Source organism: Mauremys reevesii, linkage group 7, assembly GCF_016161935.1.
Source record: "Mauremys reevesii isolate NIE-2019 linkage group 7, ASM1616193v1, whole genome shotgun sequence".
NCBI classification, from domain to species: domain Eukaryota; kingdom Metazoa; phylum Chordata; order Testudines; family Geoemydidae; genus Mauremys; species Mauremys reevesii.
The window spans coordinates 68,769,409-68,796,370 of NC_052629.1; the positions used below are offsets into that span (position 1 = coordinate 68,769,409).

The 26,962-nt window shown below is 46.4% G+C and overlaps 1 protein-coding gene across 1 annotated transcript; it reads left to right on the forward strand.

The window, feature by feature from the left end:
* The first annotated feature begins 4,481 nt into the window (after positions 1-4,481).
* On the forward strand, positions 4,482-25,569 carry LOC120368795 (cytochrome P450 2H2-like). Its single transcript, XM_039481346.1, has 9 exons — positions 4,482-4,661; positions 8,465-8,627; positions 12,866-13,015; positions 18,347-18,507; positions 19,422-19,598; positions 19,965-20,106; positions 21,853-22,040; positions 24,033-24,174; positions 24,801-25,569. Exons 1-9 carry the CDS (start codon positions 4,482-4,484, stop codon positions 24,977-24,979), a joined length of 1,482 nt encoding a protein of 493 aa, XP_039337280.1. The 3' UTR covers positions 24,980-25,569.
* Positions 25,570-26,962: the final 1,393 nt, after the last annotated feature.

Sequence of the window (26,962 nt, forward strand, 5' to 3'; positions counted from 1 at the left end):
TAAGATAATTCAGTTTAAACTAAATGAATGGAAAAACAAAAATTGATCTTCAACTAGGGCCCTGGATTTCAAAAGTGCTAACTTTAAAAACTTAAGAGAATTAGTTAGGGAAGTGGACTGGACTGAAGAACTCAAGGATTTGAATGTGGAGAAGACAATGTTGCAGAAACTATCTGAAGGCTGCATCCCAAGCAAGGGGTGAAAAAATTGCTGGGAAGGGCTCCAGACGAAGCTGGATGAGGAAGCATCTCAAACAAGTGATTAAGAGAAAGCAGAAAGCCTAAAAGGAATGGAAGATAGGATGGATCAGCAAGGAAAACTACCTCTTGGAGGTCAGAAATTGTAGGGATAAAGTGAGAACTGCCAAAAGTTAAGCAGAGTTGTACCTTGCAAAGGGAATTAAAACCAATAGTAAAAGGTTTTTTTGGCCATAATAATAATAATTAGAAAACAAGGAAAAAAGAAGTGGGACTGCTAAGCACTGAGGATGAGGTGGAGGCTCCCAGACGGCAGGCTAACATGCTCCCAGACTGCAGTGTCAGGTTGTGCTGCACCACAGCACTTTACTCTGGTTCGCTGTTAAAGTGCCCTTTCAAAGCCTCCCTATGTCGTGTAACACTGCATTGAGCTTGTCTGATAGCTCCTGTGTCCGGCTGTTCAAACTCAGCAAACAGCTGCTCCACCTCCACCCCGAGGCAAGTTCTCCCCCTTTGCTTCAGAGATGTTATGCAGGACACAACAGGCAGCTATAACCATTGGGATATTTTTTGCGCTGAGATCCAATCCGATAAGTAAACAACACCAGCGCCCTTTCAATCTACCAAACACACATTCAGCTGTCATTCTGCACCTGATGAGCTGCTTGTTGAGGCTCTCACGGCGGCCAGTGTATGTCTTCATGAACCGAGGGAGTAAGACGTAGACTGGATCCCCAGGATCATTATTGCAACTTCAAGATCGTCAATGGTTATCAGCTGGTCAGGACAGAGTGTCCCTGCTTGTAGCTTTCTGAATAGTCCTGTGTTCTTAAAGATGTGATCATCACTCATCTTCCCTGACTAGCCAACACAGATGTGAATGAAGCATCCCTAGTGATCCACCAGCACTTGCATGATAATGGAAAAGTAGCCCTTTCTGTTGATGTATCTGTGGCAAGGTGCTCTGGGGCCAAAATAGGGATATGCATGCCGTCTATTACTCCACTGTAGTCAGGACCGCCCGGGGGGTCAAATGGAGCAATTTGCCCCAGGCCCCTCAGGGGCCCCCACGAGAATGTCCGAGGCTCGCCTCCGCCTTCCCCCATCCCCGGTGCCTCAGTGCGCCACATCCAGGAGCAGCCCTGGACAGAGCTAAAGCGGCCTGGCTCAGGCAGGGCCTGAGCACCTTCCACTCAGAGCCTCATGGTAAGGGGGCAGGGCCTGAGCTCCTCCCGCTTGGAGCCACGTGGTAAGGGGGCGGGGCTGAGATCTCAGGTCCCATGGAGGCAGGCCGCTGAAGCGCTGTCCAGGGCCACTCCTGGATGCAGCACACTGAGGCTCCGTGAGAGTGGGGAGGCGGGAGTAAGCAGCATAGTAAGCCCCTCTGAGCCGGATACCTCCCTGACCTCCCCCGCCCCCCGCCCGGGCCCCCAGCTCCAAGCCCAGCCCCTCTGAGCCGAGCATCACCCGACCCCATTCCCCCCCAGCCCTGACCCCCAGCTCTGAGCCCAGCCCCTCTGAGCCAGACACCCCCTGACCCCATCCCCCTGCAGCCCTGACCCTCAGCTCTCAACCCAGCCCCTGTGAACTGGGCACCCCCGACCCAGAGACCAGCTCTCCACCCAGCCTTCGGCAACAGCAGATGATTCCCAGCCCCAGGGAGGGAGTTACCATTTTGTGGGTGATATCTTAACTCTATATTGCCTGGTTTTCACAAGTTTGCATTTAAAATACCTTAACCCTCCAGTGCCTGGTTTTTGAGAAGTTTAAGTTTCGCTGAACTCAGTGTTCTAGAAGGACACAATTGTTCATTGGTTCTTTTCCTCACTATCCAGCCCGCACAGGTGCGTAGACCGACTCTTGAGCTGAAGAAAGTATGTCATTTATTTGAAGCAGCAAAGAATCCTGTGGCACCTTATAGACTAACAGACGTTTTGCAGCATGAGCTTTCGTGGGTGAATACCCACTTCTTCGGATGCAAGTGGTGGAAATTTCCAGGGGCAGGTATATATAAGCAAGCAAGAAGCAAGCTAGAGATAACGAGGTTAGATCAATCAGGGAGGATGAGGCCCTGTTCTAGCAGTTGAGGTGTGAAAACCAAGGGAGGAGAAACTGGTTCTGTAATTGGCAAGCCATTCACAGTCTTTGTTTAATCCTGAGCTGATGGTGTCAAATTTGCAGATGAACTGGAGCTCAGCAGTTTCTCTTTGAAGTCTGGTCCTAAAGTTTTTTTGCTGCAGGATGGCCACCTTAAGATCTGCTATTGTGTGGCCAGGGAGGTTGAAGTGTTCTCCTACAGGTTTTTGTATATTGCCATTCCTAATGTCTGATTCGTGTCCATTTATCCTTTTCCTTAGAGACTGTCCAGTTTGGCCGATGTACATAGCAGAGGGGCATTGCTGGCATATGATGGCATATATTACATTGGTGGACGTGCAGGTGAATGAACCGGTGATGGTGTGGCTGATCTGGTTAGGTCCTGTGATGGTGTTGCTGGTGTAGATATGTGAGCAGAGTTGGCATCGAGGTTTGTTGCATGGATTGGTTCCTGAGCTAGAGTTACTATGGTGCGGTGTGCAGTTGCTGGTGAGAATATGCTTCAGGTTGGCAGGTTGTCTGTGGGCGAGGACTGGCCTGCCACCCAAGGCCTGTGCTTCAGGTTGGCAGGTTGTCTGTGGGCGAGGACTGGCCTGCCACCCAAGGCCTGTGCTTCAGGTTGGCAGGTTGTCTGTGGGCGAGGACTGGCCTGCCACTCAAGGCCTGTGCTGCTTCATTTATTTGCTGCTTCAGTGAGTGACCAGTCCATGAAATAGGGCATAGCAGAGGATTAAATGCAAGTGCACCCCCATTTCCAGGTGCTACCCTTACATACATTGCTACAAAGCTATTCATTATATATTTGTAATCACTTTCTTGCCTAACACTATGATTAGTTTGCTAATTCAGTTTTTTTTCTGATGCAGATGGTCACCTGATCAGGGTGCTAGCTCAGCTTTTCACCTGGCCGTTCTCTTTACTTGCCAGACAAGCTGGTATCTTTTCATATGTTCTGACATCTAAAGTATAAATGCTACATATTACATGGCCTACAACAATATACTTTGGGACAGCCTTAACTATGTGTTAACCAATTTTTTTGTCAGTTTAAGTATCAGAGGGGTAGCCGTGTTAGTCAGGTTCTGTAGAAGCAGCAAAGAATCCTGTGGCACCTTATAGACTAACAGAAGTTTTGCAGCATGAGCTTTCGTGGGTGAATACCCACTTCTTCGGCTTGCATCCGAAGAAGTGGGTATTCACCCACGAAAGCTCATGCTGCAAAACTTCTGTTAGTCTATAAGGTGCCACAGGATTCTTTGCTGCTTGTCAGTTTAAGTATGTAATATTTCAGCTAACAGCATGCCTCCATGCAATATTTATCAAAACTGGAGAAGTCCATGGAAATCTGGACAGCTTTAGAGAGATTCACTTTATGATTAACTTTTATCCTCTCTGGACAAATACATGGGGAACAAAGGTTGGACGGGCAAACACACATGATATACAAATAAAGGTTCAAAGGAGCTCATTCCTAGTTTGATGTCAGGTCTCTTTTGCTGGACAATGACTAATCTAGTTTACCAAATGGAACTGAGAGAGGCTGTCAAGTATCAGAGGGGTAGCCGTGTTAATCTGGATCTGTAAAAGCAGCAAAGAATCCTGTGGCACCTTATAGACTAACAGATGTTTTGGAGCATGAGAGGCTGTTGGCTCTCATGCTATGTTCCACCACACAATATATAAAGTGTGGAATCTGAAATACCAGTGAACTCCCTGCTAGAACCCAGAATAATTGCTACACTCTGTAATGGAGCCTCTGGGAGCAATAACTATTTTCCTGGCAGTGTGCATCTCTTGCCTTCTTTTCCTTTCAACATGGAAAAAGATGTCTGGAAGTGGGAAGCTGCCACCTGGCCCTGTTGCTTTTCCTATCATAGGAAATGCACTGCAGCTGAATATGAAGAACTTGCCCCCATCAGTGATTAACTTTTATCCTCTCTGGACAAATACATGGGGAACAAAGGCTGGATGGGCAAACACACATGATATACAAATAAAGGTTCAAAGGAGCTCATTCCTAGTTTGATATCAGGTCTCTTTTGCTGGACAATGACTAATCTGTTTACCAAGCAGAACTGAGAGGCTATTGGCTTGCATGCTCTGTTCCACCACACAATATATAAAGTGTGGAATCTGAAATACCAGTGAACTCCCTGCTAGAACCCAGAATAATTGCTACACTCTGTAATGGATCCTCTGGGAGCAATAACTATTTTCCTGGCAGTGTGCATCTCTTGCCTTCTTTTCCTTTCAACATGGAAAAAGATGTCTGGAAGTGGGAAGCTGCCACCTGGCCCTGTTGCTTTTCCCATCATAGGAAATGCACTGCAGCTGAATATGAAGAACTTGCCCCAATCAGTGCGTGAGGTAAAAGTATTTGTTTCTCATCTATTGTTTGGTTGTAGGTGGAGGTTAAGCAGAGCCTAGCTCAAGCAGAACTCCATGAAATGTCTGGCGTTTACAGAGTGGCAATCCCATGTCACTCAACTCCTCATAGTTCCGTCTTAATTTTTCCCCCACAAAAATAATCAATCTTGAATGCTAGATATAAACTGTTCATGTTAACTTATGCCTTTTAATATAGGTGTCTAAGTCACAGGTAATCCAGAATATACCTGCCCAGCTTCACGGCAAGCTGTACAGACAATCACACTGTGGGAGGAGTGGTCTAATGGGTTCTGTCGAGAAAGGGCAGTCAGACCTGGTTTTTATTCCTACCTCTGCAACAGACTCTGGCTCCGGCTACACTTGGAGCTTGGGGTCTGATTCCCAGCTCACATGGACAGACTTATGCTGTCAAGCTAGTGTGCTAAAAATAGTAATAGCTGCGGAAGCATGGGCTAGTCACCCTAAGCATAAACCTACTTGTACCCCTTGGGTATGTACTTGGGGCAGCTAGCCATGCCACTCTCTGTGCTACTGGGGCTATGCTACAGTTCTTAGTGGGCTAGCTCAATGAGAGCTGGCATGACTAGAGTCTGGTCTACACTACACCTTTAAACCGATTTTAAGAGCGTTAAACCGATTTAACGCTGCACCCGTTCGCACTAAGAGGCCCTTTGTATTGATATAAAGGGCTCTTTAAACCGGTTTCTGTACTCCTCCCCAATGAGAGGAGTAGCGCTAATATCGGTATTACCATATCGGGTTAGGGTTAGTGTGACCGCATATCGATGGTATTGGCCTCCGGGCGGTATCCCACAGTGCACCACTGTGACTGCTCTGGACAGCAATCTGAACTCAGATGCAGTGGCCAGGTAGACAGGAAAAGCCCCGCAAACTTTTGAATATCATTTCCTGTTTGCCCAGCGTGGAGCTCCGATCAGCACGGGTGGCTATGCAGTTCCAAATCCAAAAAGAGCTCCAGAATGGACCGTACGGATGTGATCGCTGTATAGGCAGACAAATCTGTTCTATCAGAGCTCCGTTACAGAAGACGAAATTCCAAAGCATTTTAAAAAAATCTCCAGACAGAGGCCACAGCAGGAACTCAGCACACTGCTGCGTGACAAGCATAACGGAAAGCCAAAGAATCAAATGGACGCTCATGGAGGGAGGGAGGGGGGACTGAGGACTCAAGCTATCCCACAGTTCCTGCAGTCTCCAAAAAGCATTTGCATTTTTGGCTGAGCTCCCAATGCCTGTATGGTCAAACACATTGTCCAGGGTGGTTCAGGGCATAGCTCGTCAATTTACCCCCACCCCCACCCCCAGAAGTAAAAGGGAAAAAAATCGTCTCTTGACTTTTTTAAATGTCACCCTATGTCTACTGAATGCTGCTAGTAAATGCGATGCTGCGGCAGTGAACTGCAGCATCCTCTTCCTCCCTCCCTGGTGGCAGATAGTACAATATGACTGCTATCCATTGTCATCAGCAGCCTGGTGGCACACGGTACAGTGCAGAAGGATTGGTATCCGTTCTCATCATCAGCCCGTGAGTGCTCCTGGCTGGCCTCAGGTGAGGTTGGCTGGGGGCACCTGGGTAAAAATAGGAATGACTCCTGGTCATTCCTAGTAGATGGTACAGAACAGCTGGTAACCATCTTCATCATAGCAACTGGGGGCTGAGCTCCATCAGCCCCCGCCCTTCATGTGTAAAGAAAAGATTCTGTTCTGCCTGGACTATTATAGCAGCGGGATGCTGGGCTCCTCTCCCCCACACCGCTTAATGTCCTGTCTGGACTAACATAGCAGCTGGAGGCTGTCTTCCCCTCATTTTATCTCACTAACAAGTCACTGTTTCTTATTCCTGCATTCTTTATTACTTCATCACACAAATGGGGGGACACTGCAACCGTAGCCCAGGAAGGCTGGGGGAGGAGGGAAGCAACAGGTGGGGTTGTTGCAGGGGCACCCCCTGTAAATGGCATGCAGCACATCATTTCTGCAGGATCTGACACGGAGTGGCTGTGCTCTCTGGTTCTCTGATACACTGGTTCTCTAGTACACTTGCCCCATATTCTAGGCAGGACTGATTCTATTTTTAGATACCATAAAGGAGGAATTGACTCGGGGAGTCATTCCCATTTTTGTCTCTTGCACCCCTGGCCGACCTCAGCCAGAGGCACCTATGGCAGCAGCAGACAGTACAGTACAGAAGGACTGATAACTGTCATCTCATTGCCAATTTACAATGGCAGCAGACAGTACAGAACAACTGATAACCATCTCTGCTATCATGCAAAAGCAAATGAATGCTGCTGTGTAGTGCTGCTGTATTGCCTCTGTCAGCGGCATCCAGTACACATCCGGTGACAGTGACAAAAGGCAAAACAGGCTCCATGGTTGCCATGCTATGGCATCTGCCAGGGCAATCCAGGGAAAAAGGGCGCGAAATGATTGTCTGCCGTTGCTTTCCCAGAGGAAGGAATGACTGACAACATTTACCCAGAACCACCCGCGACAATGATTTTTGCCCCATCAGGCACTGGGATCTCAACCCAGAATTCCAAGGGGAGGGGGAGACTGTGGGAACTATGGGATAGCTACCCAATAGCTACCCACAGTGCAACACTCCAGAAATTGATGCTAGCCTCGGACCGTAGCTGCACACCACTGAATTAATGTGCTTAGTGTGGCCACGTGCACTCGACTTTATACAATCTGTTTTACTAAACCGGTTTATGTAAAATCGGAATAATCCCATAGCGTAGACCTACCCTAGGTCTGCTCAAGTTGGGAATCAAACCTATAGCCCAAGTGAAGATGTAGCCCATGAGTGCATCCAAGTAAGTCACCTAAGTGCTCTCTGCCTCAATTTCCCCACCTGTAAAATTCCTGTAATGATATTTGCCTGCTTCACAAGGGGATGGTAAGGTGTCAACTGCAGGTCAGTTTTGAAAAAATGGCTTTGTTCTGCTCCATGCTATTGTTTCACTATAATTATCATCTCAAATATCATCATCTCACATGCGAATGGCAATCTACAGCCTGGGATCTGACAGCCAAGTTGGTTTCTTTCCTTCTGGCTCACCATCACAAATAATAAAAGTTAAACAGGAGAAACTCTGCCCCCAGTTACATCTGTTCACCCTCATTCTCATCAAATCCTACCATAAAGAGTTAGAGATATGTAACCCCATTGGGTTGATTTGCACAGGTGTAATGGATTGGAAATTAGGCAGTAAGTCTATTGGTAATGTAAAAGGGGAAACAGACTCTCACTCCACTCTCTCTCTCTGCCTCTGCAGGGCTGACAGGAATAAGGAAAAAACTGTCTTGTCATTATAAAGTCAGCAGATGTTACTATGAATAAATGGAGGCAGGAGTTCTGTGGTGTTAGAAGTGTCATTTGTACACAGTCATTTTTCAGAGTAGAACTGAATCGTCATTACTTAAATAATGCAAATTGCTAGAGCTCACAAATGAAAGGACCTGTATTAATTGCAACTGCTAGCAGGATGAGATAATTATATAACACAGATAGAATGATCCTTCTTTCACACTCACTCTTTCCCTCTAGGAAAAACACAGCATTAACAAAACATCAAGATTAGAAACTGAAGCATAAGTCAGGCAGTTCCCAAGTCAGAATAGTAAACTCTGAGAAGTATTATCTTAGCCACATATGAGCTCTTTCATTAATTTGTAATTTGATCTGCTCACATTCTTATTCTTAATTAAGTGGATTTATGTTAAAATGTGCTGGTTTTGTGTGTTAACTTTGACAGCTCAGTGAAAAGTACGGCCCGATTTTCACAATATATTTGGGCTCAGAGCGGGTTGTGGTGCTGTATGGACAGGAGGCTGTGAAGGAAGCACTGATTGATCAAGGAGACGAGTTCAGTGACAGAGGTCGTATGCCAGTATTTGAAAGGTTGCCCGACAAAAAAGGTAAATTTCCAGTAACATCAGCATATAGCGCTGATATTCTCTGTATGTGGGGAACACAACTGAGATGACAAAAGGGGAAGTAGCTGGAGTTTCATTTAGAACAGTAGCAAAGATTGGTTCCATTCCCTGTTACTCCACTAACTCCCTGACATGAATGGGTCATAACATCTCACTGCAGGTGAGTGAGAGGCAGTGACTAGGCCATTGCACAGTAGAAGGGCCAGAATACAGCCAGGAGACCAGAGCTGGAGATGCCAACCCCCTTCTTCCCCTGCTCAGTGGTGTAACATGGCCCCAGAGGGCCCTGGTCCAAGAATAGATTAGGAGGCCCCTTTTTCCAATCACAGGCCATAGCCCACAACCTTCCTCCCTCCCCGGCAACATCCCAGCCTAAAACTCACCTCATCACCCTCCAAATCCCCTATTTCCCCCCACACCTCTCACAACTCACCCCACTTGCCCTCAATCCCTCACCTTGCAGCTCACTGTTGCTCCCCACTCGCCTTATAACACCTCAACAACTGGCCCTCCAGCCCATCACCTACTTCACCTTCACCTCATCAGATTTCTTTTGGCCCAATCCTCTAATTTGTCTAGGTCCCTCTGCATCCTATCCCTACCCTCCAGCGTATCTACCACTCCTCCCAGTTTAGTGTTATCTGCAAACTTGCTGAGGCTGCAGTCCATGCCATCCTCCAGATTATACAGTTGGGAACCCTGATGTGCACAGTTGCAATGCTCACAGTATAGGAACTCTTTTATATTTACAAATATTGTTTATTAATACATTTAGTCCTGTCACAAACACCCCAACTCAGTAAGGTAGATATAGATACTACAGAATGTACATCTGCACATCCATATACTCACACCATCCCTTGTAGAATAACCTGAAATGTTAGCCATCATCTTCCTCCTCACCATCACCTTCCTCATCATTACCAGTGACCATCATTCTGGCACCTCTCAAGGGCTACATCTCTCTCTCTCTCCTACCACCCCTAGGCTGGGATGCCACTTTTATAATATGTTACGCTGATGCCGCTATGTTTGATGCATATTCAGTAGGGGATTTCTTCCCTTTTCCTTATTTGTATTTCCTCACCTTACTAATGTTGGGGTGACTTTTTCATATAGCTTGGTACATCAATGATCTCAACTTATTATCATATATGTCCATTCGTTACCGTGGTCTCTTGTGGTTAGGTATCACATTTGTTATTTTTGTCCTAACTGGTTATTTTGGTTCTTTCCAAGTTCCAAGTTGTGGTGTACCGCTTAAGTTTAAAAGACTCTGGGCTTAGGAAAGCCCCTTTGCCAACCTGCTTTAATGCATCCTCTATGTTAAAGGTCACAGCCATACATGGACCTTATGCTTTGGCTCATCACCGTCTATCTAGGTGAAAGATCCCAAACATATGTACGATAACTTTGCCTTAGCTCAACATACAGGATGTGGCCTGCAGGTCCCTTCTGTTACAGCTAAAATATACTCTAATATAAACCTATTATAATAAAACAAATAATCAAACCCATAAGAAAATGAGAAATGTATAAGAAAAGATATCTAGGCAAGCAAGCAGGCTAGCCTCAGATGTATCTCGTGTACCTGTTATGTATGTCAGTTCATTGCCAGGACACTTCTGTGGTTGAATTATTTACCTGAGGTCAGAACTTCCCTTTAAACTGTATTTTCAACTCCCCAAATACTCCGGGTTTTCTGTTGGGCCGTTTATCTGTGCAAAGTTCATAGGCCTCAAACCTTATGTTAACTTGCTGAAGCTAATGTCGTACAGGATATAGGCCTGTAGGTTTTTTGCATTACTTGCATTCTCAGGCATGTCGGGTTCCATTCCAGTCTCTAAGGGGCGTGTTCTGTAATAGTTACAGACCCTTCTGCTTGTTCCTCCCAAGCTTGACCACTTTTGCCCTGTCCCCTCCAGTCTATATCCCTGTCCCCAGTCCCTTCTCGTCCCATCCCTGGCTCCTCTTCCCAGTCCCATTCTCCTTGCCTTCCTTAGATTTCTCAGCCCAGCCCCAGTCTCCTTGCCCAGATAATCCTATTTCTCCCCTCTGGGCTCCCTGTCCAAGGCCCAGTCTCCCCCCTGCCCTCATTCTAACTCTGCCTCTTTCTCCCTACCCCCAGAGCCCATCTCCTTGCCCAGTCAGTCCCAATTTCCCCCTCTGGCTTCTTGTCATTCCCATCCATCCAGGTTCCTTCTCCTAGTCTCCCCCTTCGCTGACTCTTTTCCCTGTTTCTTTGCCAAGCCAGTCCCAGTTCTCCCCCTGCACCCTGCCTCCTTCTTAGATAGGTTGCCCATCTCCCCTTTTCACCCTCACACTGATTCATGGTCCCAGTCTCCTTGCACAGCACCTGCTCATCCCCCAGTTCCCCATCTGATCTGAGTGAGTTCTCCTTCCATCCCTGCCAACTGGGTCCCAATCCCTCCTGTTTCCCTGGCCATTTCCCAGTCCCAGTCACTCCTCCCAGCTCCCTGTCCCAGTCTCCTGGCCCTATCAGATCCAGGCTCCTCTCCCTTCCCCAGCTCTTAGTTACAGTCTCCTTGACCCCACCCCCCCAGCTGCAATTAGAGGGACAGTCTGGCTTTCCCCTCTAGTCCTGGAATAGAGCATGCTCAGTTGCTCTGTGAACATGGTGCATGCATAGAATAGTCAACACAAGGAGCTGAGAAGACAAAAACCAGATTGAAAGCCTTGACAGGCCGGATCTGGCCTGTGGGCCCTAGTTTGATCTCCCCTGCACTAAACCCTAAGGTCTCTACTGAGTATATGCAAACCTTAATGTTCTTTTAACATAGTTTTTGGTGTGTAATTCTCTCGGTTTTTAAAATAGCAAACTGAAAAACCAGAAATTCCTTCATGTGGCATCATATTGACACCTACATGGGTCACCACCAGGGCTGGAACCTTTAGATCCACTGCAAAGACCTCTGCCACTTGAGCTAATGGAGTAACTGATAACAGCAGTAGGTTGTCATATTTATATGCGGCCCAGCACTAGGAGCTGAGTGGTGCTGGTGTATGTGCAGTGATGACAGTATCTTTGGAGACTTTAGCCACTAAACTCTAAGTCTCCACAGACAATGTGTGAAATGTGGTTTTTCAAGGGCTTATAACTTAGTGACATTTGGGTAGATTTTCATGGGATGGGAAAGTCACACATTGACACACAGGCCAGCTCCTAGCCAAATTTCAATCCCAGCTCTGACAAATGGGAGTGCTAGAGTTTCTCAAAGAAAAGGCCCCAGCATTTTTTAACATGGGCAGAACAACATATTTTTCCCTAACCTTGTTCGTGGAAATGAACACTTTGGCTGAAATATTCAAAAAACGTTCAACCTGAGGCACACAGACAGAAATTTTTTAGCCCAAATGGTTACAATTTGGCAAACTAATGTGTTTCCCAGTTTACTTCTAATTTTTAGTTTGTGCCAGTACATATACTTTGCTCTAATTACTGTGACTGGAAGAATTCTCATTGCTGTGATGGGCCAAGCTCTGTTAGAGAACAAACTACAGGTATTGGACATGTTAATTGTGGCAGGGTGCTGGCTAAGAAACTCTGAGCCAGGCCTCTGTCATATCCACTCCAGTCAAGAAAGGGGAATTGGAACTGGCTGAGTAAGCCGAGGCCTGGCTGGCCTCGTTAGCTAGGGGCTACGTAAAGGTTGGCAGGAAGGAAGCCAAAGGGAGAAGGAAAGGGGAGGAGCCAGAGAATAGAGGGAGGGGGAACTCATTGCTGCTGGCTGCAAGACTGAAGCTGTTTGTAGCTACAAGGTGGTGGGAAAGTAAACTGTAAATAAAGAGCACCCGTGATTACACCAAGGCAGAGGTCTCTGGCTGGTTTGTGGGTGCAGCAGGAGCAGAAGCTAGAGGGGCCCAGCTGCACCTCATTACAGTAATGAATTGAATTATTTTTCTTCCTCAGAATTGCTCTGAAACTGCAATGAGTTTAATGTGTAGGATATTGTGGTAAATAAACATATCAAACAGATAAAGTACTGAGTGATGACCGTGTAACAGTCTCCCAAGCAGAACACAGATACAAATAAAATTTGAGAACCGGATTATATGACAGGGTGGACTGCTATAGCAGGGGACTGGACTCAGTCCCTCCCAATCTTATGTTCCTATGAAACTTCAAATAAACAACATGTGGGTGGGTTTGAAAGTCTGGCCCCTCCCTCCTTTCTTTCCCATTCTCTCCCATTTTTCAGGTATTGCTGAGGTCAGTGGGGAGCCGTGGAAGCAGCTACGCCGATTTACCCTCACCACCTTGAGGGATTTTGGGATGGGGAAGAAGAGCACTGAAGAGCGAATCCTGGAGGAAGCCCATTTCCTGGTGGAAAGGCTCAAAAACACTCACGGTGAGGATCAACTTTATCTCTGTTGGAAATTAGAACTGAAGAGTCAGTTAAAGTCTTTCTCTTTTTCATGATATTAAAAATATTGATCAGTGGCTCAGACACTGATATTGGTTCAAACATCTTCTAACTAAAGCCTTTAGCTGCACATATAACTAACTGTGTTAATATAATATAAAAGTATGTGGGCAAAGGTCTAAAGATGACCTTTTCTGGCTGTTGTTCCCTACCCACTGATATATGGCCAGTGAGCAAATGCAAAAGGTTTGTCTAGAGCTGGCAGAAGCTAAGACAGTGAACCAGGTAAGAGTGGATCCATTTATCTTCAGTCTGCTGCGTTAATGAGACACCGAAGCCTAGAGTTGCTTATTCTCATTTTCATCTCTGCTACACATCTGATACAAATTTGGCACCTACATTCTATAATGATGGGCTCCCACAGGAATGATTGGAAACCACCGTGTAAATGGACAGTGCTTTATAAGTGACCCACTAATTATTACTATTTATATTCCAGTAGTGAGTACAGATCCCAGGATTGGGGCTTTATTGTGTGTATGCTAATAGTAACAGATAGGAAGGACTGTTCTGTACTGCAAGCAGCATACATCTGAAAGAGACATGAAAAATAAAAAGTGGAGGAAGGAAGTGTGATGGATCTGCTAAGCAGGGGACTATCTGGATGCCATCCTGGCAGACATGCAGGAAACATCTTGCCTGGTGTATTTTGATGGCATCATCACTGGGAGGTCATTTGAGAAGCACGAGCAGAACTTGGGAGCTGTGCTGGAGAGGCTACTCCAAGCCAACTTAAAGGTGAATTCAGCAAAATGCAATTTTTTTGTGTGACAATGTAAATTACCTGCGGCATATGATCCTAAGGGATGTTGATGGTGAAGCCGTCCAGTCCTGGTCAGTGCCGAGTCCTGTCACTGAGGAGCAGCGTTTCATTGGTCTGGTTTCATACTACTGGAGAGTCATTATTTGTTTTGCCACAATTGCACAGCCACTGTTCAAGCTGGCAGAGACGAGGTGGATGTCTGAGTGGACTAGCCCTGCCAAGAAGCCTTTCTGGAACTAAAGTGGAGGCTCATGTCTGTAACAATACGGGCCTACTGAGATCCCCAGCTACCATTCATTCTAGATACAGATGCCAGTGAAGCTGGTATTGGTGCTGTCTTGACTCAGCCATATGGAGACAAGGAAAGAGTAATTGCATATGTCAGCAAGATGCTGAACAAAGCAGAGCAGACCTACTCCATGGCTAATGCAGAGTTGCTGGCAGTGGTGACCTTCACAAAATATGTTTGCCACTTCCTGCTGTGGAAAGGATTCCTGTGAAGAACAGATCATGGTTCCCTCAGGGGGCTTCATAATTTCCATGATGCCCAAGGACAATTGTGCTGGTGGCTGGGACAGCTGGCTCAGTTCCAGCACCAGACAAGACACCGTCCACGGTAACAGTACATGAATGCTGATGCTCTGTCCAGGAGACTGAGCCTAGAGGGCAGTTGAGAGGTGGGTGCCAGCCTGAGATAAGAACAAAAGCCAAATGCAGGCTCACACCCAACAAACCAACCAACTAACCAAAGGGGGCCCCCTGCAAGAGGAGGGTGCTGCCCCAAAAAACCATTGTGATCGGAGGCATATTGGCCAGAGAAAAGGGGGCACTCCTGAGAGGCAGGTGCTGACCCCATTACAGGGACATTTGGGGATGGAGAAGCTTAGCCAAAGGGTTTGAAGTTGATGGCCTGGATGGTGCAGGTCGCTTAGGGACCATGGACGTCTTGTTATACCTATGAGGCCATAAGACAGATCATCCTACACCTAGAGTTACCACCCAGAAAAGCCACCCTCTGCAAATGGTAACTATGGTTATTCTGGGAGAGTCAGTCAGCACACCCTTGTGAGAGCAGGCTACTTCTCTGAGTGGGTAGAGGCTCATCAACTGCCTGATCGATAAGCACAAATGGTTGCTAACCTCACTCCTTGCATACCGACCAATGGTGAAAATTTTGAATCATGCTTATTCTAAGGGGTATGTGACCTCCTTGAGATAAATAAGACCTGTACTACACCTTACTACCCAATGGTCAGACAGGCTGTTGGTGTCAGGAATCAGGGGCTGCAGCAGAGTCAGTCTCTGGGAAACCTAACAAGGGCAGCTGGTCTGTGATAGGCTGCCTGATTAGCTACACCACCTGACTGGTGGGAAGAGACAGCGGACCAGCTCTTAAGCCCAGCTGCAGCAACAGTTTGGCGGCTGCTCAAAGCATTTGCCCATGGTTGTGATAGCTCCTGCTCCTGCCTTGCCTCATTCCAAGTAACCTGGCTCTGACCTTTGGCTCCAATTCTTGACTTTTGACTTTGGCTCTGGCACCTGGCCTCTGGGTCTGACCCTGGTCTCCTACTCACCTAATGCTGGCTACCAACTCCTGCTCTGAGCAGTAGGCATGACCAGCCACACCCAGGTTTCTGCCAGGTGGAGCATCTGAACTGTACATTTGCAGCTATGTTGTAGATGCCAGTCAACAGAAGTGGGACAGTTTTCTTCCCTAGGTCATGATGGCCTACAAGACTAATGTGCAGTCGTCCCTGGGGTACACACCATATAATGTGATGTACCACCCTCTAGCAGAATTGCTGGATGGGGTAGCCAAGATAGATGAGTATACTAGTCCCACAGAGTACCTAGCACTTGACAGGCATCTTCAGCACTGCTGCCCAAGCAGTAAAGCCTCACCAGGGCCACCTAGAGACAGAAGGAGCCTTGAGATTTAAGGGGGACTGCCCAGATATACCAGGAGGGTGAACTGGTTTGGGTCCACAGAAGGGAAAGGAGTTTGAGTGCTAAGTTGCAGCAAAAGTACATGGGTTCATACAGGGTGGTCAGCCAGGCGTCAGAGGTATTTTGTGCACAATCCACTGTCCTCAATGGAAACAGTTTTGTCCTCCATTACAACAGGCTAAAACCTACTTGGGTCCTTACCCAGCTGAAGATATGATCAACTTGCTGCAGCAGGGCCAAGACAATAATTGAGAGAGCCACAGTCAGCTAAGAGGTTGACTCCCAAAGCACTGGAGAGGACCAGGCCAGGACGAACATTAGCATGTGTCTCACTGAGTAGTGGCAAACCATCATATGGCATAGCCAGGTGTGGCCTTATCAGAAGGAACCAAAATGGACAACAAAGAGAACCAGCAACAGTGGGAGGTGAACCTATAACAGAGATGGTAGAACCAGTACCGGGGAAGGAAGTCTGTAGTCTGGGCTGAGGCGAGCCAATGAGTGAGCAAAACACAAACGACCCAGCCATACCGGAGGACCTGAGGCCACAGGAAGAGCACAGCCCTCTGCTGGCACCAAGACTGCCACATGGACTAGCACTATGTGTGAGGATGCATCCTTCCTCAGAGAGGAGAGCAGTATGATGGGTCTGCTAAGCAGGGAACTACAAGTCCCATTGGCCACCTCCCAACTGCACTTGACACTTCCCTTTCCCCTGGTCAGGTCAGGGGAAAGATCCTGAAACAGGAAGTGGCCAGGCTATGTTGGAAAGCAGCAGCCACATGGCAAGCAAGGAGCTGTGGAGAGGTTGTATGCAGAGAGGAACCCCCAGGAACTGTGGACAGAGTTCCATGTGGAACAAGCTGCCAGACATTGCAGCTGGGGGCAGGTCACTGGTAGGGTTGCCACGCGTCCAGTTTTCAACCAGAATTCCCAGTTGAAAAGGGACCCTGGCAGCTGGTGCTGACTGGGCCATTAAAAGTAGGAGATGGCACTAGGGCAAGGGCAGTGCACAGAGCCTCCCTGGCCACCCATGCACCTAGGGGTCACAAGGACCTGGTGGCCACTTCCTGGGAGCCACAGTAAGTGCTGCCGGGACCCCGCACCCCAAACCTCCTCCCACATCCCTGCCCCAGCCCTGATCCCCCTCCTGCAGCCAAAACCGCTCATCCCTGGCCCCACCCCAGAGCCTGCAACCCAACCAGAGCTATTGAGCCCCACTAGGGCTAGCGCCTACAAGACCTAAAGTGCTTGCCTCCGAATCCTAGTATGCCTGGGGCACTATTGGTACCTTGGGGCTTTGGTGTACTCCAGTTCCGAGGAGCCCAAATAATTACAGGATTGTTTCTCTTATTTAAGAAATAGAAAGCTGAGACAGAGAGATGAAGTGACTTGCTCGAGGTCACATCTGGGATGTCTGCAGCAGAGCTGGGAATTATTCCCAGATTTCCTGAGACCCAGGCCATAGCAGCAAACCATCCTGCCTCTTGCAATATTTAATGCAACAATAAGGGCTAAACTGAAGTTGGCTCTTCCCGTCTGGTGAATTGTAAGTGGAAGAGGAGAATGCACTGAGACCCTTCCCCACCATTAGTACTACATTAGTGCTGCTGCTGCTGCTACTTGTGCACCCTGAGCCAAGGGGCAGCTATTGCTGTTGGAAATGAGTCAAAGAGAATCGACGGTGAGGAACACGAGCAGGGGTCTGGTGCATAAAGAAAATGCTGCTTCTGGATGTTCCCCATGAGCACTGTGGTCTCAGGTCAGAGGGGTGAACTCTTGCCGATAATTCCCAGGAATGTTATGCTGCTCCCTCTGATGCTGCAGCCTCAGGTTAGCTCTCAGTTACCAGCCCTGTGTGTTCCTTGTGCTTATGAGGAAGGAAGAACCTGAAACGGAAGCTAAGATGTCACTGGTGAGCCAGTGGGAAATTCAGCCTCTCCAGCTGTGTTAGCTGAGCTGTGGGGCCTGCTTAGTGCACTCTGAAGGCGGAAAGCAGACCCATCCCCCTGCTGTTGTGCTGGGAGCCTTCATTCCTTCCCTAGCACAACAACTGTGTATTTGCACTGCACGGCCCGGGCTGGCAGTGCCAAGGGGAGATTGCTGCGCTCTGGGAGTTAGTGATGATGCTACAACAACACAAGAAGTGGCTCAGGCAGAGCCCTCTAAGCAGGATCCTGTTGTGAAAGGGTTGGGATCTTTTCTGTGAAATGGGATCCAAGTCAGACAGGCAGGTGTCACTCAGAGAGGCACTGATGGCCCCTGGTCAGACCAGAGTGTGCCAGGCAGAAAGCAGTAGAGCAGACAGAGTTAAACTGATTGCCAAGAAAAAAAGTGGCAAGTGTTTAATTTAGCATGTGAGAGCTAAGAGTGGGGGATTAGGGCAGCCCTAACCCACCCTCTCCAGGGAATATTGCTGTCAGTCCTACCTTGAGTCTTTCCCTGTGGTTGGAGATCCACAACATCTCCATGCTGCCAGTGACTCTGATGTGGAGGGTGAAGACACTGAATTAAAAATGACTCTTTTTAGTTTTGTTTTGCTCCAGGGCGGTCCTTTGACCCCACCCTCTTCCTCAACCATGCCGTCTCCAATGTCATCTGCTCAATCGTCTTTGGGGACCGGTTTGACTATGAAGATAAGAAGTTTGTGACTTTAATAAATCTCATAGATGAAATTAACAAGCTCCAGCGCTCTCCCTGGACAGCGGTATGTTCAGGGGGTTATTCTATTCTTCTCCTTTCTATTGTGGGAGGGGACAGAAATTTCTTTCTTTAACTATTAATTTTCCATAAACAAGTGTTATTTCAGATTCCCATAATGGTCTCCTTCTTGCTAGGCTGCAGCTACTACCAAACCCAGCCTCAAACTTGTTTCTAAGTATTGTTGAAATTCCCACACAAAACATGTCATTAGCTTAGAATTTAATTTGCTTAAGGATATTCACTGTCAACATTATCGGTAAAAATCAAGGAAGATGCCAGTTAAGATGTTAATGTCCACACCAATCACATGTCACATGCCTTATCACATAAGCAACATGACAGTGAATGTGATCATATTTCTCACCTCCAAAATAAACTCCTTTTCACTTCCAGCTCACAGCCACTTACCTCCATGCCCCCTTCCTGAAAACCTCACTAAATGTATCAAATGAATGGCCAAACTGTCTGCTGGCATAACTCATTTGAAATCAATGGTGTTACATTGGCAGAGAACGTGAGTCTTTTAAATTCAACCTCAGCACGACTAAAATAAATTTCCCTTTGAAAATCTATAATGTGCTACCACCTGCCGAGAAAATCTGTGTTCAGAGTTCAGATAGTGCACTTCAGTGTGATTTTTCAAAAACAAGATGTGTCTACTGAAGATGGTTTTATTTTGAAAATAAGGGAGAGTCTTTTAGCTAATGTAACTGAATGTCACTGAAGTTTTTGTGTGGAATATATACGCATTGGGTAATGGGAGTTGGTAAAGTTTTCAAAGTTCTTCAGAATCCATTTAGAAAATAAGATGTCACAGAAGAGTCTGTGCTGCTATAGTTAAGTCATTTGAGTAAATATTATGAAGGAAGCTTCTCTGCCCAGGAAAACCAAGATGTTTTTTTCTTTCAATCTTTACAGCTGTACAATTTTTTCCCGACTCTCATGCATTACATCCCTGGGCCTCACCAGAGAATCTTTAAACATTTTGAGGAGTTGAGAAAGTTTGTTCTGGAGAGAGTGGAGATGCACAGAGAGTCCCTGGAGCCCAGCTGCCCTCGAGACTTCATCGATGCTTTCCTCATCAAAGTAAAACAGGTAGGTGATAGCCACAGCCCTTCCCCTTTACTGGGGAGTGGGTTATACATATCAGGGCTATTTATTTGTTAAGGAACAATAGAGTACGTGGCTTTTCAGAAGCCCCTAATGGGAGACAAGGAAATTGTAATATAAAGAGGAAAGCCCTATTCACCTCACTCATGTAAAACCACCTTAGTGAACAGAAATGGCCCAAAGCAGTGCAATAATGCTGCTGTACTCTGGCCCATTTCTGTAGGATTTGTAAAGCGGTGCCAGGTGGGTCACATTTTGGGTAGAAAATGAGACTTCTTTGGCCTGTGACAATAGATCCGATGCTTTTACAATCAATCAATTATCAACCATCTGTACCAAACCTTTCTGCAGGAGCAACATCACAGCCAGTCGGAATTTACCACTGAGAGCTTGTTAAGAAGAACATTAGGCTTATTCTTTGCTGGAACAGGGACAACTAGTGACACCCTGAAACATGGACTCAAGCTTCTTATGAAATACCCTGAAATCGAAGGTAACGGTGACACACACACACAAAATGTTAAGTCTTGGGGAGATGTGAGGAGTGCCTGGCTCTATAGATCAGTAAATGTAAGCAGAGCCTCCCCCGTTAAATCACCAGATCACATCTGGCCTGGGTTGGCAGTGACCTGCATGACTGCCATGTGGTGGATGTTCTTTGGTTCATGTCAAGTGAGTTGAAGATGTGTTGGGAGACTTTCTTACTCCAGTTCCCTGCAGGCTGAAGTTCTCATCCAAAAAACAGCAGTGCCGTGGGCATTACTTGTCCCCATATTGGCCATCTGAGGAGAGGATCCAAAGGCTGAATGGGGCTGTTGTGATTGAATTCCTCTCTCAAATCCGGATCAGTGTTCAGGTTCTCTGATAAGGGAAGTGCATGTGTATGTCTACACTACAATTAAACATCCATGGCTGGCCCAGGTCAGCTGGGTCTGGCTCATAGAGTTTGGGCTACGGGACTGTTTAACTGCTGTGTAGATGTTTTGGCTTGGGCTGGAGCCCGGGCTCTGGGACCCTCCCTCTTCCTGGGGTCCCTGAGCCTTGGCTCCAGCCTGAGCCTCAACCTCTAAACAGCCCTGTAGCCTGAGTCCTGCGAGCCTGAGTCAGCTGACATGGCCAGCCATGGGTGTTTAATTGCAGTGTTTGTAAAAGAGAAGCCTGCCCTGCCACTGACCAGGCTGTGTCTGTTCTGTGGGTAACAGATGCTTTCACATTCCGGGGCTGTCAAATGGGCCCTTTCCCCCTGAATGAAGGCAAAGTTAGTTGTTTTGCCTTTGGATTTAATGGGCTTGTAGAGGACAGGATCATGTACGGGCTTAAATCAAAGCTCTGCCAGTGCTAAAAAAAATCTGTATCCAGTGCTAATTCCAACTTCATATTAGCAGGGCCGTCCCTAGCTATTTTCGTGCCTCATGCAGCCCCTCTGGGGGGGCTGTGTGGGGCCCCAGGACTCCGCGGGGGCGGGGGAGGGGGGCGCTGTATGTGGCCCCGCCACAGGCCTTCACGGGAGGGAGGGGGTTGGCCCCAGGCCTCCATGGAGGACGGGGGAGAGGGGGACTGGCCACTTCCTGCAGAAAGTGGAGTGACCTGGCCCCAGCCTGCTCTGCTCCCCTGGTTCCCAGGCTTGGAGGGAGGGGGGAACTGCCCCCCAGCACTCGCCGGTGGCACGTCTGGGAGCCAGAGGAGCAGAGCAGGTTGGGCCGGGTCGCTCCACTTACCGGTGAGTGCAGGCCCGACCAGTTTTGGAGTCCTCAGGGAGTGTGGGCGGGGCTGGGGCAGGAAGAGGTGGGGCGGAGCAGAGGCAGGGGCCTTGAGGAAGAGACAGAGCAGGGGCTGGAGCAACACGCCCCAAATTTTCTGGTGCCCTACACAGCTCATACTTTGTGTATGGGTAAGGACGGCCCTGCACATTAACAAATGGCCTTGCGGTGGGAGATGCTTTGGGACTCTCTTGCTTAGTAGATATTTAGATGCACTGGTGATAATTTTACATTGTGCTCTAGTTAGTAACAGTACCAGGTATGAGCAATATCACTGCCGTCTAATTACATTGTTGGCCCTTTTTCATAGATACAAAGTACAGTAGTTTCTGTAACAGAAAATTTGACCTGTTTTGTTATATTCCCAATGTCCATCTGCTGAGACTTGTGTTTTGGGGGCAGAGCAACAGACTGTTGGGCAAATCTATGGGAATCCTGTTCTTTAGTCTTGGTGTTAAATCTCATTAATTTGATGACAGAGAAGGTTCACGTAGAGATTGACCGTGTGATTGGCCGAAGCCGAAGCCCCTGCATGGCGTACCGAAGCCAGATGCCCTACACAGATGCTGTTGTACATGAGATCCAGAGATTCGTCTCTCTTGCCCCTCTTGGTTTCCCACGTGCTGTGAATAGAGACACTCATTTCAGACAATACATTATCCCCAAGGTCAGTTCTCGGTGAAAGGGCCAGTTCTGCGTTCGCAATAGAAATAGTTTGGCCGGCTTTTATGTGGTGGGAGTTTTAAATAATTGCCAGGAACGTACCAATTATATTGAAACTTTCCAAGCCTCTCTATGCAGCTGAACAGACTTTCATAGTCTGCAGGTCAGGGTTTCCATCCGGAAGAAGTTTGAGAGCCTAGTTGCGTAGCAGTAAGATATGGAATAGAGAATAATTTTAGCAATGATGTGCAGCTAAGATTTTGGTATCACACCAATGCGTGCCATCATTCCCCTCTTTTTTGAGGCCAAAGGGAGGTGTTTCTGGGGAAACGTCTTGACACTGTTCGGTCAAATCAAAACAAAATAGTGCATGCAAATGAGTAATGAATAAATACGTTTTAAAAGGATCAGAGCTCCCCGCACGTTTGCCCATTTCTGGAATTAAATGCAAACCAGTACAGATAAATACACACCACAAAACAAACCACGCTTCAAGGCTGAGGTTTCTGTAAAATTGAGTCGGGCTCTTACTGTTAGTCGGATGATGCCAGTTACTGAGCTCAGTTCAGCCAGTAAGCCAAAAAAATCAGAAAAAATATTCATTTAGCTTCTGAAAATCTTTGCAATTTGTCAGCAAGTTGGAAAAATCTGATCTACTTCGAAAATCTTGGTGTGGGTTTTATCCCCCTTCTTTAACGCTTTAACAGTGGATAGGGCACTTTCCTGGGATGTGGGAGACCTAGATTTGTACCTCCCCTCTGGAGCCAGGTCTTGAACTCAGATTTTCCCCAGTGAGTATCCTAAGCACCAGGCTATAGACTATGCTGGGGTGATGCCTCAATCTCTCTTGTAGAAGCTATTCAGTTTCGTATCAATACTAAAATATTCAGTGAAGCAGAGACTCAAGCGCAGTTCTTCCCCCTCCCAGCTGAGTGCCCTAATCACCAGCATTTTGGTTATTCTGTTCTCAAGTCCTCCGGGTCAAGCTGTTCCACTTTGTATTTTCATTAGGTCAAAAACCTGGGAGTTAAAAAATGTGGATTGAATTCTTCCCTCTGCTTGATTCAGAGGAGAGATTTGAATCCACATCTCCTGCCTCCCAGGTGAATGCCTTTCTCATTCTCGCTTGCTCAGTGGATATTTAAATATTAATAAAAAGTGGAACAGCTTCATAAGGACAGATTGAAAAGAGCCTATCCTGGAATATCTGAGAGCTTGGAGGTTAGAATCCTCATTTTGGATCGGGGGAAGATCTGAGTTCAAATTGTTGCTCCAAATTGGGGATTCAAACTTGCATCTCTCACATCCCAAGTACCTTAGCCTCTGGCCTAAAAGTTATAGGAAGACACACACCCCTCCTTATATGCGTTTTCTGAACTTTTTCCCAGACAAAATTGATTGGGTCAAATTTGCAAATAGTTTCAGATCAGCTGAAACTGCATTTCTGGTGGATAAACTGTATTTGTCTGATAAAATTTACCCAGTTCTAATCTCCACCAAACTCTGAACCTGTTGAGCTGTTAAAATGCACCAGAACTCACCATACTCAGGGGCGGAGTTGCTGACTGTGAGTTTGACTGTAAAATTGCATGGGGCTCTTAGTTTAATTATGAATTATAGGGAGACTGTTGGTGTGATGAATACAGTATCTTGACCTGGAAACCTCAAATGCCTCAGAGCATCAGCTCAAAAGTGCAAGTGAAACTTCTGGATCTTAGCCAAACTCTCCCCAGACTTTTAGATGTTGAATTCAGGATAATGATCAGATAGGAACAACCTCTCTGAAGAGGATTTCCCTGTGGATGGGACTTCAGTGGGATTAGCTCTTCTCATGGAATTTTAATATTTCTACTTCTGGTTGAAAACATGAAGTTCAGGAACTGCAAGGAAATAAAGAAAAATCAATATGGGTCCCACTGTCCAGCTCTGAATTTTGAAGGTTTCTCTGCTTTGGATAGTATCCACTTTAACTCTGTTTATATGTTTACTAATTTAGGGCACCACTATATTCCCTGTACTGCAGTCAGTCCTATATGACAGCAAGGAATTTCCAAACCCAGAGCAATTTAACCCCGGGCATTTCTTGGATGAAAATGGTGCCTTCAAGAAGAGTGACTTCTTCATGCCTTTTTCTATAGGTAAAGTTATCCATGTTTATTTCAGATCCCAGACTGTCTTCTAGCTTTGCCTCGATGATTCTGCTGGCTCACACTGTCTGCAGAGGGTTTTCAGGTGGTCCATGAAGCAGAGTCTCTCACGCTAGTAAAACATCTATCAGTCGTTAAACCATGTTACTTCCTGCTAGCTGTCTGAAGTGACTTTTCGGATGCACTCCACATACTCCTCTCTTTGCTCTGCTTGGCAACTTCTTGCTTTTATGGTGTCTGTCTGGTATAAATGAATCCATGATCAATTATTCCTTCATCCACCTTCTCATGATCCTGCCTGCACCTCCTTACTTGTTACCCAATAACCACCACATTACTGTCCCTTTAACACTTATTAGCTAACTTGGGACGCGCATAAGCTATTCCTCAAATCCCACACATTCCCAACCCTCTCCCCAAACTGGATTTAAAAAGACCGCTTTATATATGGAACTCAAACCTTAAAACAATCTTTGAATGGCTTCTTAAGCCCCAAATGCTTTCCTAACATCCTGAACTCGGAGTGACTTCCATTATCCTCCATCCATAGAAACAGCATGTAAAGTTCCGCAAAGAAAGATCTCCAATATCTCTTCAATATTCCTTTTTCATTGCAGGGAAACGGAGTTGCGTGGGAGAGGCTCTGGCTCGGATGGAGCTATTTTTGCTACTGACAACGATTTTGCAGAACTTTACCTTGAAGTCTCTCATTGACCCCAAAGATATTGATATAACTCCGATGAGTTTCACTTCAAATGCCCCAGTGTCCTACCAGCTCATTGTTATTCCTCGGTAAATACCTTGAAAAGTCACCTCCATTTCCTGAGGTGATTAATTTGATTGTCTGTGATCTTGAATTCTTTAATACAGTGACAGAATTTAACTAATTGCCATGAAATGCACAGACAAATTAGTCAACTTTTTAAGTAAATATGATTTAACAAAATTGTTATACCATAAAATAACTGTATCAGTGATGCTAATGGCATGTACAGTAATCCTGCAGTGTTCTCAAATGGGCTCAGGTGTGAATCTATTCTCAACATAAGCTGGGTTTGTTTTCAGTTCATTTGTGGTGTAGTTGACAAACGTGAAAGCTTCTTTGACAGCTGTAAAGGCTGCTCTGTTCACAAGGAGCTAGTAACAATGTCCAGCATTTTAGGTCTGTTCAGCCAATGATAATGAATTATGACGATGACGTTCTGCTTCGGTGGGGAGAGTTTCTGTGGTAGGGTGACTGAACTGGCATTCTCACTCCCCACTTTATCCATTCAGGTTCAGATAAATTCAGTAGGATTAATCCTTTACTCTTCATACAGAGTATCAGAGGGGTAGCTGTGTTAGTCTGGATCTGTAAAAGTAGCAAAGAATCTTGTGGCACCTTATAGACTAACAGACATTTTGCAGCATGAGCTTTCGTGGGTGAATACCCACTTCGTCGGATGCAAGTGGGTATTCACCCACGAAAGCTCATGCCGCAAAGTGTCTGTTAGTCTATAAGGTGCCACAAGATTCTTTGCTGCTTCTTCATACAGATTCTTTCTATTATTTTTGTAACTCACCTCTGGCATCTTAAATCTATAAAATAAGATTCCAGGAATGTCCGTCTGTGTGTCACTCAGTGGGAAGGGAGGGAAGTGACAACAAGCATGGTTGAGCTCCTTTTGTTCAAAATATCACCCGATGGAATAATCATTAGGCTTTGTGGTTTGTTACCATCCAGTTTTTAAGTTCTCAGCCATTTTAAATTGATGAATTACTCCCACAGGTACAGTAAGGCATGTATTTAGGCCCTGCCCAGAATCCTAGAGCATTGTAATATCCCGGGAAACTCAACCAGTTGCCACCTTTTTTCTACAGCTAACTTGCATGCAACAAATTCATTGGTTGTATGAGGAAGACTGCATAGAGGGTGGATTACTTGGACCAGCTGCCACACTCGTAGGCCCAGATGCCCCCTGTGAAAATCCACACAGCTCTCCCAACACAACACAACCACACACAAATCAACACAGCAGCACAACCAGCATACACAATAACCCCAAACATCACATCCAAGCCAAGAATGTCTGTAGAGTCAGTGTGAAGTGAAGGAAACAGCTACAAGCCTGGCTGAGAGCTCTTGATGATTAGAGTATCTCTACTTTCAGTCATCATTTGGATGTGCAGCCTGATACAGTGCAGTTTTTAAGTTCTCAGACTTTTTGGCTTATTTGCACACATGACACTAGGAATTATACCTGTGCGACAGCACAGACTTTCAGCTACTAGTATTTTTTTAATGTCACTATTTAACCCAGTTTTACGACATATAGAACTCAAATGGAGAGAGATAAGGGGCATCGTATGCAATTGGAAGATACCAGTGAGATTAAAAGAGAAGGTCTATAAAACTGGGTCATCAACTTTTACTGTACGGCATTGAGTGTTGGGCAACAAAGAAGAAACATGAGCTAATGATCCAGTCCAGAAAAATGTAAATGTTGAGCTGGATGAGTTGTCTAAGTGAGAAAGACCACCTGAGGAATGTGTATGTTAGACATGCTCAAAGTAACGTCCATGAATGAAAAAATGAGGGAGTTCAGGCTCAGATGGGTTGGTCCTGACAACTACATGGGTAAGAGAGTCCAAGAGATCAAAATTGAAGGGAAAAGAGAGGAAGTTGACCCAAGAAGAAGTAATGGGATGTCCTAAAGGAAGACATGTTAGCATGTGGTGTAATAGAGGATATGGCACTGAACAGATCACTTTGGAGGGAGATGACTCATAAAGTGGACCC